The 14,259-nt window shown below is 40.3% G+C and overlaps 1 protein-coding gene across 2 annotated transcripts in view; it reads left to right on the top strand.

Moving 5' to 3' along the window:
- The window catches only part of ZCCHC10 (zinc finger CCHC-type containing 10), a 480,379-nt gene that overhangs the window by 66,266 nt on the left and 399,854 nt on the right, over window positions 1–14,259 (top strand). For both annotated transcript variants that reach the window (XM_044069265.1, XM_044069266.1), the window contains one exon: window positions 168–329. In XM_044069265.1, coding sequence (XP_043925200.1) covers window positions 168–329 — 162 coding nt within the window. The remainder of the gene's footprint in view (window positions 1–167; window positions 330–14,259) is intronic.

Raw genomic sequence — 14,259 nt, 5'->3', positions numbered from 1 at the left:
CTGTGTCAGTTTGTTAAATGGAGAAGCTACTCATTACTGAATTGTTACTGTTTTTGTATGGATTGCTAAGCCAAAATGAACTGAAAATTATAATCTGTTTTCCGTTCAGTGTAGAAAGTCAAATTCTCTGACATACAGTTTTCTTTTTTTTTTTTTTTTTTTTTAAGTGAAGCCAACAAGCAGCACGTTCGATGCCAGAAGTGTTTAGAATTTGGACATTGGACTTATGAATGCACTGGAAAAAGAAAGTACCTTCACCGGGCTAGTAGGACTGTTGAACTTAATAAAACCTTAAAAGAAAAAGAAAACAGAGTTATGTTGCAGCAAAGGCAAGTATTGCACAATTTATTTTTTTCAAGTTTTAAAGGTAGACACAGTTTTCTACTTCGAAAGGTGTATGACTATTCGACTGGGGATTGCATGCTTTTGCCGCTGATAATCATATGTGTAGTTCATAATTTTACATTTGTAGGTGAAGAGCAGGTAACGCTTGCAAAATATAACTTAGTTTTGCAGTACCTTCTATCTGAGTCTGGTACCTTTGAGTTGTTGAATATAAGGAGACCATCATTTCCACCTTTATGAATACTTGGGTAAAAAAGATTTTGCTTTTTGAGTAGTTTTCTAGTTTTTAGTTATTCTGTTAACTAGGTCAGTGGGGGTGGTACAGGACCCTTTCAGCCACGGGTCTATATGATATGAGCAAATCGCATAAATTGCAAACGCTCATAATATCGGACCCCAAACTTCCTATTGTGGGGGGATGTGCCCCCCACACCCCTGCTAAATATGTATTCCAACTCCGGACGAGTACAATGCCCCATTCGGGATGTATCTCGCCCGACATCTGCAGGAATTGGAGAGACCCCAAAAGTTTCTCACCAAAAGGATAAAGGGACTCCAAAATTGTCATATGCTGCCAGATTGAAGAAACTCCAGCTCTATTCAGTCGCATACCGTCTGCTCAAAGGTGACATGTGCCTGACATACAAGGCCATGTCCAACCCAGAATTAATGGACATGCTCCACCTCAAAAAATCCAAATCCACCAAAACCACTAGAGCAAGTGACTTAAACCTTAGCACGGATATAAATAGGACGTGCTGGAGGGATAGATTTATCACTCGGAGACTCCCTATGCTGTGGAATAGAGTCCCGGTCCATGTGAGGCAGAGCACCTCGCTGGCTCTGTTCAAGAGAAATCTTGACCTGTGGATGGGAGATCGTAGGTTTACCCCGGGAATCATCTCTGTGTCACTGCTGGACAGAGGCACAACAAACTAATGGGTACAGTATTTTTTCATATAAGGGGTGGCATAAGCCACAAAAATTCGGGCTAGGCTTATAAATGCCTTGGGGCAGATAGCCTAGTATAAACCTATGAACCTATGAGATCACACTACAGTGAGGAAAGGGCAAATATCCCTATTCACTGTACCATGATCTCAGGAAAAGCACTTTAAGGTCTGGTACGTTTGATATTATGAGCGTTCGGAATTTGTGCGATTTTGCTCATATGATATTGATCCTTCAACTACAGCCCTGACCAAGTGGCTAAAACAACTGAACAAAAAGTATGCAAACAACTTCAACACAAGATGCACAGAGTAGGTTTTCGGTACAAGTTGTGAAATAAGTCATGTAGACTAAGCACTACAAATGTGCTGCTTACTAACTGTATGAAAACCTGCTACATCATTGTAATGTATATCCACATAGAGCTCTTCTGCTGTTGAGTATTAGTAGCGTTGTTTTGAGTAAAGTTGCAATGTTGAAAGAAAAACTGGTATTCATTGTTGGAAGAAGAAAAGTTAGTGGGGGTCTTTGTGGTTTTAAGTTACATACTTTATCACACTAGTAATACATAAAACATAGTATTTGTTTTAAATCTTTGTTCAAGTACTAGAAGTTTGTGCTGGTTGAAGTCCATTTCTGGACTCTCTAAATGACAGCTGGGATTGGGAGATGATGCGCAGTGCAGTTCATCACAATGGAATGTTCCAAAATTCTGCTGCGCATTTCTAAATACCTTTTTAAACATTTTCCAAAGTACTTTGATGATGGCAGTCTTTAGCTTTTTTTTTTTTTTTTTTGTCATGCCATCCTTTGGGAGATGGGACATGTATTTACCACCCAGAGTATTTTTAAGCTGTGGGCAGCATTAGACGACATTTGCCTGTACATACTGGCAGTGCTGATCTGCTTTATGTTTGTGTCTCCGTCTCTCTCTATCTCTAGAATTGAGCCACTAAAAGCGGGGAGGGAGGAGAGTGGGTTGGGGTGGGAGGGGGTAGAGACACTTCTTGGAGACCACTGTGGCCAGATTCAACCTATTGCAGATGGATACTTGTGGTTTCCAGTAAAATCTGTCCTGATCTTTTTAATTCGCACCTTGTCTCGGGCAGCAATTTAATTCAAGATTGATTCTTCTGATTCTGATGTTGATGGACTTGAAGGAAGTGGCGCTTAACTTTTGAAACAGTAGTACAAGTAACATATTACATATGGCGAGAAGAACGAAACAGGGCTGTTAGATAACAGACCAGACTGCTTATGCTGTAAAGAAAAAAAGATATAAATAATACAATTGCTGATGGGTTTGTATAATGCATCAATAATAATTTTCTGTAGGGAGTGCTGGGACATGAATGTCTGGATTACAGGGGGATTTTAAAAAGTGGAAACCAAATGGCAAATTCCCTGAACTGCGTGAAAATGTAAATGTCAGTTTCCTGAAGGATATATGGCTAGACAGGAAAAAACTGGTTTTCAAACTGTTAATTTTCACCTTTTTATGTCTTTAATACATTATATTTTAATATAAGTTTTGCTTTTTATGTAAAACAATCTGTTCATTTGATCTGTTCCATTTTTGTGATATTGTATTCAGTTGACTGTTAGCACTTTCATCTGATTCTGATCTAAATACACTTGTTTCAGTTTTGTCGTTTGCCTGCAAGTGGTGGCCTTTTAGGGGCTGTTGCATAATTCCATCTTCATGCTTGAAGTAATTTTGATTGGCAGTACATACAATTATTTTATTAGTTTTGTTATGTTGCTGATTTGGTAAATAGAGAGATGAGGAGGAGGAGGCTGGTGAGATACTGGTGATAATTTAACTTAAGGTTTTTAAAAACATTCATTATCCCTCAAGACAGATGTACGTACATTAATACAAAAAGTTAAGCTGTATTAATTTTTTTCATTTACATATAATATACATTTTTATGTGACCACAGCATATCCTGCTGGAATATAGAAGATTAACTTACAGAACTTCAAGAAAATAAGTTGAAATTAAGTGCTTTATGATGTGCTATAAAAGCTGTTTGCAGTGCAGCAAGCAGAGGTAATGTCTAGAGCTAGAAGTTTTTCTGTTGTCTGAAAAGTAATTACCAGGTTTAAAATGTAAAGTGTTCACTTTATGACTTCCTAGCAGCTACACAGTTCTGAGCAAATATCTGAGAGACATGTATTTCTGACACAGAAATGTTAAAATTCTATTAGTTTCTGTTTACCTGGGAACTGAAGGCAGGTGACAGTGATGTCATCCAAGCTGACCCAGCAGTAATGCTCAATAGTAATTTAAGAACTCTGAGAGAGAGGCTATGTGCATTTTTTGTTTTGTCTTGGACCTAGCAAGAACATCCACTCATTTGCTTTGCTCTGTAAGTAAGTTGTTTAGGGCATAGTATCGTTTAGATATAGATAGGAATATAGTAAAGATTAGTTTAGATGTCGTCTGTATTTATTTGAGACTGTCCTGCAATATTTTAAAATATTTCCTGTGATTCTGAACTCTGCAGTTACTGTGTTTGACTATTGTCTTGCCTTTTATTGTTAGGTTTAAATATTTAAAGCTATCATTGTGGCTGATATTTGAGACATATTTAAGCCCTTAGAGTACTTGCATATGTATTTGCTGACACTGTACAGGCCACTCCTAAATAGCCTTGCAAGTCTTGGTCACACTTACCATTTGGATAATTGTAACATTACACAGTAGGATTGGCCACCCTTTGTAAGTGCCTTCTAGTAGCTGATAATGAGGGGTTGGTGGCAGTGATAACTATCTTGTAGTCTGGGTAGAAGGGAGCATAGCTAGTAAACCTGTGCCAGCCTTCCCTAGGGGCGTGTATGTGTGTGTCAACTACTTGGGCAGGGACACGAATCACTGGTTGGGCAAAGAGGGTGCTGGAGGTCTTGGCTTGACCCCTCAGCCGAGAATTTAACCCCTATAGCTGTGCCAGTGAGGAGTCTTTTTGGAGAAAGAAGGAGAAACCAGCCCCAGACTGACTATGATCTCTGTGTGCTCTTAAGGGAAATTGGACTTTACTGTGTATGCGCTTGGCATCCTCCCATTGTGTACGTCCCTCAACTGTTGCCATTGGTGAGGACTGAGGCTCATTGATTACTGGGCCAGTGCAGGGGCATCACAACTTCCAGCACAGCAAAGCTTAAAGGAAGCTCTTGTATTATTCACCAGTTCTGCTTATTTGAGCTCTGTCTAGCAATCACTAAAAATATAGCACTGTTGGACTGTGCAGCAGAAACGTCCATAATGCAACTCCAACTGACCTGATATGTGAATTAAAGGATCACAAAACCTTACTTTAATGTGTCAATACATGAGTGGGTATACACTGAACTGTTAGTGCAGCTAAGGCCACCAGTCCTTGCATAATAAACAGCAGCTCTAGCATTATGAAAAGCTGCAGATAAAACAGGTTCTGTCAAACAAAATGAAGTCTTGTAGTTTTAACTAAAGTACATTGATAGTACCTTCTGTCTTTGGGAAGATAGTATCCGATAGTGGCTGTCTATGGATTCCTTCTGGCAGGTTTACATTCTACTGCTTTTCAATAGGTTTTATTCACTTTGGCCTCGTAGAGCCTCTGCCGTGGCATTACAGGGAGCAGTGTTTGCCTGGGCTTGTCTCCTTCATCTTTTTTTTAATCTTCAAATGATTGTTCAACAAATTTAGTCTTACTTGTCCACGCAGGTTCCTCTTGACACTTACTGCTTTGTTCAGTTCTGTTTGTTACTTTGACTACATGCAAGAGAAGTGTCAGTGATAGAACATTTCTAGGTCACAAACATTACTTTTACTATGTGACTATATGAGGTATTGCCAGCTATGCCAGGAGAAGTAGGGCAGTGGATGTGTAACATATGCCAGCATAACTAGCTGGAGTTTTGTAAAAGAATTGTATACCATCTGTATATCAAACTAATTTGTACAGGTGCTTGTGTTGAAATTGTGTTTGTAAAGTTGCTAGTGTTTAAAAGAAAATGTACCAACAGTGGGTCCTGCTGGACAGAGAAATAGATCTGTATGTCAGACTGTATTATAACTGTTAAAATTAATTTTGTACAGACCATACTGGAAGAGAAAAGGTTTAATCTCAATCCAGGTAACTTTGAAAACTAGAATCACAACACCAGCTCTTCAGCTCTAAAAGGAAAAAGGAATCCAAATGTAGAATACAACAACAGCCAGTTCACCAAACTCGATTTATTTGCTGTACAGTCTCTAGCGCCTCGGCTTAACAAAGCCTTCAAGGAGTAAATTACAATACATCACTATTGCCTATTTATACACAAACCTATTAGCTAATTACATAATTGAACAATCATTAAACAATTAAAAAATCCATTACCTTTTAAAAAAACAGATTTATATTACACTTTTCCAACAGCAATCCACATTCAGTCCCTTTGGTGTAAGTGTCTGATATTTTAAAATAAAAATTAATTCTTTTCTTAAAAGTAAATTCTTCATTCTTTCTTCACTAGCTCCCTTACTATCAACCTTTTCTAATACTGATGCCTTAAACTTAGTTATATCAGAATTATGGAATTTAACAAAATGTTGAGCCAAAGGGCTCTCTAATTTGTTATTTTTTATGTCCCTAAGATGTTCCATTATTCTCACTTTAAACATTCTTTTCGTTTGTCCTATATAGAATTTTTTACAACCACATTTAATCACATTTAACTTTGCAAACTAGCCTGAAATTAAATTACCTGGTAGGCCATAAAGATTGAATTTTGCAGTTCTGATTGCAGTCAAAGACGAAATGTCTGTAAAGACAAGTACTAGAAATCCTGCTGTATTGTTCTTTGCAGTGGACTAATTGCTACCCTGGAAAGGTGGAAGTGTTAAAATGGTCTTATGGCTTCCAGATGCTATTAACGCATCATAGCAAAGCTCTGTGTCTATGGTGACATAAGTGTGAGATTTTGGTTCAGTTTCTAGTACAGGGGTAGTATGGGAACCGGAAGTTAAATGACCAGATGTATAAGATGTCATTCTGTAATCCAGCACTGAAATGATGTTTTAATACTAGCTGAGACTGACGTCTCATTGCAGTCTGTGGTTTTGGAACCTGACTGACGTAGAAGGATCTCTCACCCACATAATCTTCCCTTGCTTTAGTAAGTAACCAGGGAATAGCAATTCTTTAGATCAGTTAGGAAAATATAGTGAGATTAGATAAGTACTGGTTTTCTGTATCTGTGTGAATCTGTTCATCTGTTATTTTTATAATTCCTGTGATTGAATCTCTGGTGTTGGTTGTAAATATATATTTGGTATTTTATGTATTTATAATTACATATTTAAACCTTTCATTGTGGTTGGTCTTTTAAAAACGTTTGCAAGTACTTATGTTTATTTGGTGACACTGTGGCTGCTCCTGTAAGCCTTACTGGATTGGTCAAACACTACCATTTGTATTAGTATTAATTTTTCCGAGTATAATTGAGTACCCTTGTAAGAGCCTTAGAGTAGCTGGCTTTGGAGTATCCTGGTGGCAGTATCTACCTTATAGTCTGGGCATAGCTAGTAAATCTGTGCCAGCCTTTTCAGGATGTTTGTGTGTGTGTGTGAGCGAAAATCAAATCTGTGTGTCAGCTACTTGGAGCAGGGAAAAACAGCACTGGTTTCACAGACAATGGTGAAGGAGTTTTGCTTGGGACACTCTGCTGATAACTTAACCCTGTAGCTCTGCCAGTGGGAAGTCATACTAGGAGCCTGGAGAGAAAGAGAGGGAAACCCGGACCTTGGACTGAGTGTGCTCTTGTAGGAAATTGTGCTTTGTGTGTAGAGCTGCATCTGGAAATACTGTGTGTATCAATTTCTGTTCCATATGAATGTCCCTCACCGATCCCAATTGAGGATTCCGGTTCCTTGATTACTAGTCTAGAGGGGGAACATCACAACCATGCTGTACACACTTTCATGTGAGACTGATTTGTACCTTTATTTATATATGTGGGTTACTATAGTTTCATAGGTAGATACTAGGCTATCTGCCCTAGGGCATTTATAAGCCTAGCCAGAGTGTATTTGGCTTCCGCCTCCCTATTAGATTAGCCTAGTGTGCCTCTGTAAAGTAGGTCACAGAAGGTACCCTTTTATGATTAGTTTACTGTGCCTCTGTCTAGCAGGGACACAGAAAAGAGCCCAGGGGTGTATTTGCGATTTCCCATCCACGCGTCCAGATTTCGCTTGGAGGGTCAGCGAGGGGCTGTGTCTAACCTGAATTGGGATTCTATTCCAGAGTGAGGGGAGCCTCTGGGAAATGAATCTGTCCCTCCAGCATGTCCTATTTATTTTTGTGCTGAGGTTTAGGTCCCTGGAGCATGTAGCTCTAAGGGGCTTGGATATTTTGAAGTGGAGCTTGTCCATTAATTCTGGGTTTGACATGGCTTTGTACGTCAGGCATAGATCGCCTCTGAGTAGGCGGTAAGCAGCTGAGTAGAGCTGGAATTTCTTTAGTCAAGCTGCATAGGACATCTGTTTGTAGCCCATGATCCTCGTGAGGTACTTTTGGGGTCTCTCCAGTTGCTGCAGGTGTCTGGTAAGGTACATCCCAAAAGTGGCATTGTATTCAATTATGGGCCTGATGAGTGACGAGTAGAGGGGCACAATGACCTCTCTTGATCTAGATGCGAACCCTTTCGTGATAAGGTGGGCTATATAGAAGGTCTTTCTAACCACTTTGGGAACATGATTATCAAAGGAGAGATTACTATCTACGTTGGTCCCCAAATCTCTAATTACTTCCGTACTTAATGGATTACCACCTATGTGGTAATTTGTGGGCACCTTGTTTTTCCCAAAAGGGATGACTATGCACTTTTTAGCATTTAGCTTGAGGCTGTGGCTCTGGCACCAAGCATCCGTCTCTGTGAGACCCTTTTGGAGGATGCTTGTGTCAGCTGGAGATTCGATTATGGCCCCCAGTTTGCAGTCATCTGCAAACTTTGTCAGCCATAATCCCCCCGTGTTAGCTTGAACCTCAGAGAATGGCACCTGCGATTCTGACCATGTGGGTTCTATCTCTGAACCAGTTTGCAACCCATCTTGAGATATAGGGGTTGATATTTAAGCTGGTAAGCTTATTTATGATGCCCGAGTGGGGTATTGTGTGGAAGGCTTTTGCGAGGTCCAGGTAGGCTGTGTGGACTACCTTGCCCTCATCTATGGCTTTGGTAACTGTTTCAAAGAAATCATCTAGGTTTAAGAGGCAAGATCTGCCCTTACCAAAGCCGAATTGGGTAGGGTCCAGTGTCTGGAGGCTCCCAATGTCTTTGTTTGAGTTCCATGATAATACACTCCATAGCTTTACAGACCAGACTAGTCAGGCTTATGGGGCGATAGTTTCCGGGGTCCGTTGTGGCACCACCTTTGTGGAGTGGGACCACTGTAGCTGTACGCCATTATTTGGGTACATATCCTGTAGTAAGGCTAAGTTTGAACAGTGACTTAATGTGAGGGTTCAGTTCTTCTTGGAGCTCGTGTAAGACACAGCCTGGGACACCATCCGGTCCCATAGATGCTGTGTTTTTTGCTTTGGAGAGGGCAGCTTTCACCTGTGCATCTGTGATGTCAGGGAGGTTACATTCAGTTGGGATAGGCATTTGCTCCTTTTGGGGGGGGGGGGTTTGCGCTGAATCTGTCTGTCAGGATGTTGGCTATGTCCATAGGTTCAGTATATTTTGTACCATTATGCAACAATTCAGAGCATATCTGGGAGTTTCCGCCCATGTTCCTGACATAACTAAAGAAGGCCTTGTGATTATCTTTAGTGTCTAGGGCAATTTTTCTTTCGAAACTGGCCTTTGATGATTTTATGAGGGATCGAAGTTTCTTGCTAATACTGATCAGAGATGCCTTCCCTTTTTGGGATTTTGCTCTGTCATGTAGTAGCTTCCTCCTTCTGTTGTATAGCTTATTTATGGCTGGGGTCCACTAGACCAGTCTCCTGTTTTTGGAGGAGTGAGTCTTGGTTTTATTTGGGATAGCATGATCCATGCATTCCTGCAGGTGCTCATAGAATGCATTTGTAAAGGATTCTGCGGATTGGGCTGTATTATCCTCTGGCCCAGGGGCTTTGAAGGATTCCACCCCAGTCTTGAAGTGCAAAGTTGGCTTTTGAGAAATTCTTTACAGTGATTTCCTTGGATGTGGGTGGGGACAGGATATGGATGCCCAGGGAAATTTGTTAATGGTCTGATTACCAATGAGGGGTTTACCTCTGGTGTGGAACATAGTCCCCATGTTGGTGATGACCAGGTCCAGTATGTTGTTTCCTCTTGTGGGAGTGGTGATCAGTTGTTCCATTGCATTAGAGTTTATAAATTCAAGGAACCGTTGGGCGAGGGTGTTTGGGCTTGAGTAGTTTTCCCAGTCAATGTTTGGGTAGTTGAAGTCACCCAATAACATAGTGTTTGGAGAGACCTTCATATTCTCCAGTGTTCTCAGGAATGCCAAGTGGGGTTCCTGTAATAGGGAGGGTGTTCTGTAGCAGGCTACAAACTGAAAGGCAGTTTTGCCCGCTGTTAGTTGCACATGGATGGTTTCCGATGCTTCTTGCAGTGCCACTAACCTGGAGGTGTAGGTATCTTTGATGAATATAGATACTCCCCCTCCTTTTGTGCTTCGGTCCGAGTTTTGGGGCAGAGACGCATGGTATGAGTTATAATCTGGTAGTGCCGGGGTGCTCTCAGGAGCCTTGAACCAGGTTTCTGTTACTGCACAGACATCGATTTTCTCCATACTGATGAGAGCCTCGAGTGCGTGTATCTTGAGGTTCAGACTTCTGGCATTGAGTAGCATTACCTTTAGTTTTTTTATCCTTGGGTTGTCTATGGAGGTGGGTTTGTCCTTTGAGCCTTGCCTAAAAAAGGCACTATGGGGGTGGCAAGAGCCTTGGCCAGTATACGAAAGCCTAAGGGTGACAGGTGCAAGCCGTCCCTAGCGAAGCAACGTGGCTTGTCGAGCATGTCATCCCAGGCTGACAGACACTGGATCCCCTTTGAATGACACCAATCACCAATACTTTAGCCAATTGTTGAAACTGATCTTGTCTTTATACTGTGGCATCATTCTTGGTGAGGGCAAGATGCTACTCAAGGTCAGGGTCATACCAGCCTGGGCTACATGGTCAGAGAGCTCCTCTATGTCTCTCTTCATGTAGTCCAGGGAGGTACGTTTCAGGTCATTCACATCAGCATGGACAATGACTGAGTCATACTTGTACTTGCTTTGGAGTGACCTGAGTGCTTGCGTTATGTGGTGGATCCTGGCACCAGACAGGCAGCTTACAGTGACCTTCTCCTTGTTCAGTCTGGTGAGCGGGACGTCAGTGTGCTGGACAATAGAGTCCCCTATAACAAGTGTATTTGGTGTGTTGTGTGGCCTTAAGGGCTGTGACTGTGAGGCACACTGATTTTGTGAGATATGTGATTCGTGGGTATTGTTGAGGGGTGGCTGTTGCTTGGATATCTGCTTAGGAGGTCTTTGCTGTTTAGGCAGATTTTTATTTAGAGCCTCCGAGTATGTTTTTTTTTGTGTTTATGTGTTGGGTATGCAGATGCAATAGGTCTGTGTGAGACTGGATTTGTGGTGTGGGTGGTTACCTTTTCCTCCTGACTGACTGTGCCAGTCTTGGGTTGAGAGAGCTCTGCTTCCAGTTTGGCTGTGTAACTGCATCTCTCGCATGTATTAGAGTTTGTTGGAAGGAGGAGAGGTTTGTCTGTGTACATAAGGCAATTGTAACATTGTCTCAAAATTCCCAGATTCACCAGCTGGACTGGAGACTAACCTTGAAACTGACCCTTGGACATACCAGATTAGTATAGGGAACTTTTTTTTTTTTACTGATCAGATTAGGGAAGGGAATTGATTTTTCACTTGATCAGGAAGGACCAATCGGGAGCCTAATTCTTATGAGAAGTCAAGGAGGGTATAGTGCTTTAGTTAGTTAGTATTTCCTTATAAGAGCTGAGCAAGTGCAGGGCTTTAGAAAGAGAATAGAGTGATTACTTTGAGAGTTTGAACAGTTCTAAGGGAAAAAGTGAAGAGCAGACTTTGTGAAGCCTGGAATAGTTTAAACCTGTGCCATCCGCAGTGAATGAATTAACATATTGAAACCTAAATCTACTACAATTTTTTTTATTTGGTGAGAAACACTATGCTGTGTTTAAATAGTGTGGTTGGTATGTGTATAATCCCCCACATGCATGTGGATGCAGTTCAGTCAGTCTTATTTTCAGCTAGTCAGATCTTGTTAAATTGGGCAGTATCAATCAAAGGCGTCAGTGGTTTAATTTCTGGCAGGTGGAAGGGTGTGGTTTTGATCTTGTGAAATCCTTGTGCAATGGGAATTGGAAAGGAACTTTTTTTTCCTTGATGTTGTGCGATTTTTAAATTTGATTTTTATAATAAAGTTGAGTGTAGGGTTTTCAGAGTAGCTTTCTTGCTTGCAAGACAAATAGGTTAAAAAGAGGTGATTTAGGTTTCAATATGTTTATTCATTCACTGCGGATGGCACAGTAATGAAGAGGTAGCCTTGTCACCTCACTGCAAGAGGTGTTCTGGTTCAGTTCTCGTCTGGAGTGCCTTTTTTGCGGCATCTGCATGTCCTCCCTGCGTTCTTGTGGGTTTTCTCTGGGTACTCCGATTTCCTCCCATGTTACATAGACATGCGACTGGAGCATTTCTCCCCTGGTTTCCACTGAAAATTGGCTTTGTTCCAAGTCAGACATTCCCGGTAAACAAATGTTAAATAAAATAAATTAATAAATTATGTGGTTTGATGTTTTTGGAGTCCAGTCCAAGTGACTCAGTGCTTTTGTGTAACACACACACTATATAATATATATATATTATAATGTGTGTATGTATATAATATATTATAATGTGTGTGTGTGTGTGTGTATATATATATATATATATATATATATATATATATATATATATATATATATATATATATATATGTATATGTATATATATAATATATATATATATATTTTATTTATTTTACATTTGTTGACCGGGCTAGTCTAACTGGATACATGTCCTTTTTCAGTAGAGGCCCGGGGAGAAGAGCTCCAAGACACTTACATAAAGACAATATAGCAAGTTACAATAGTCAAAGTATATAACAGCTATTGTTAGTAAAATACAATACTCCTGGTGAGCATATAAGCTAATGTGCAAGAGATGTTACTATATACATATATACATTTTTTAAATTGCAATAACATGGTCTTTGGTTGATTAAAAATAAGTCAATAAAGAGTAATAAAACTAGTGTATGGAGAGAAAGTTAGTCAGGCTTAGTACAGGGGCATAACCAATGAGTACTGAGAAGTAGTCTTAGATTCTGTTTAAAAAGTGTCATTGAAGACTGAGATATGAGTTCAGTGGGAAGAAGATTCCATTACTTACCAACAGTATTAGAGAACAGAGAGTCTCCTGCTAAGTTGTTAGATCTGCTGGTGTTTGATAAAGAGTTTGTTTGAGGAGCGTAAGTGTTTAAGATTGTTATGTGGGGTAATGAGGCAACACAGTATTGGAGTGTTGGTGGGTTGATACAGGGTCCTATGGGCTATGACAAGCTGGTGAAATTGCAGTTGGTTTTGAAATTCTAGCCATCCTAGTTGCTTAAGATTAAGACAGTGATGAGTTCTAAAAGGAGAGCCAGTGGCAAATCTAGCAATATTATTATAGGAGATAGTTTGTTGAGGTTGTTTTTAGAAAGATTAGTGAATATAGCTGAAGCATAGAGTAGGGTGGAGAATTGTGTGAGTTCTGACTATGGCGGTCCTGGCTACTGGTGTAAGAAAGGGTTTGATTCTGTAGAGGGACCCCAATTTCTTGTTGACTGTTTTGATAGTACTGTTTATATGAGTATCAGAGCTAAGGTTGTTATCTATTGTTATTCCTAAAAGTTTAGTGGTTGAGTCGGGAGATATAATAGTGCCATTATTAGATACTAGTGTGGAATTTGTTGGTGTGAAAAGTAAAAGTTTGTTTTTTTAGGATTTAAGAGGAGGCAGCGGTATAAGAACCATTGTTCTACTGTATTAAATGCTTTTTGGGTAAGGGACTGTAGTTCAGTTGGTGACGTGGCTGAACAAATTATTGTGGAGTCGTCTGCATATTGAATACAGGTGGCTTCAGGAATTGCGGAGTGAAGGTCATTAATAAAAATGGAGAATAGGAGTGGGCCTAATATAGAGCCCTGTGGAACACCTAGGGAAATAGGGAGGTGAGTAGATGGGTTGTTTTTCCATAGCACAGCCTGTTGTCTATTAAACCAATTTATGGTTAGAGGTTCAAGTGAGAGGGATTTCAGTATATTTAAAAGGACCTGGTGATTAACCATGTCGAAAGCTTTAGATAAATCAATAAAGACTGCAGAGGAGAGAATTTTGTTTCGATTTTTGTTGATGAAGTCTGTGAAGGTTAGTAGGGCAGTGGTAGTACTGTGGAAAGGTCTAAATCCGTGTTGACAATTGGCTAGTTGTTTTGGAGTAGGTGGTTAAGTAGTTGCTTATGGATGCATTTCTCCATACTTTTTGCTAGGGGAGATAGAAGAGCAATAGTACGATGGTTAGAAAAGTCAGTAGAGTTCCCACCTTTATGTAGAGGGATGATGTGAGAAATTTTCCAGATAGATGGGATAGTTCCTTCACTTATAGTTCTGTTAACCAGAATGGAAATGGGATAGGCTATGGCTTTATCTCCTTTCTGCAGATATTCTGCAGGAAGTTTGTCAGCTGAGGGGGTAGTAGGTTTTAGTTTCTGGAGAAGGGAGCAAATAAAGGGAGTTGGAACTGGTTTTAACTGAAATGATGGAGGTGGGCTTGTAATAGATGTAGGCAGATTTGAGGTATCTGGAGATAGTTGACTAGCAAGAGTTTGGATTGCGTCTGTGAAGAAAGAATTGAAGGCATTAG

The sequence above is a fragment of the Protopterus annectens genome, chromosome 4.part0 (assembly GCF_019279795.1).
Source record: "Protopterus annectens isolate FY-2018-M chromosome 4.part0, PAN1.0, whole genome shotgun sequence".
NCBI lineage: Eukaryota > Metazoa > Chordata > Ceratodontiformes > Protopteridae > Protopterus > Protopterus annectens.
The sequence above is the reverse complement of the archived record's forward strand: the minus strand, read 5'-3'. Positions and strand labels throughout refer to the sequence as shown.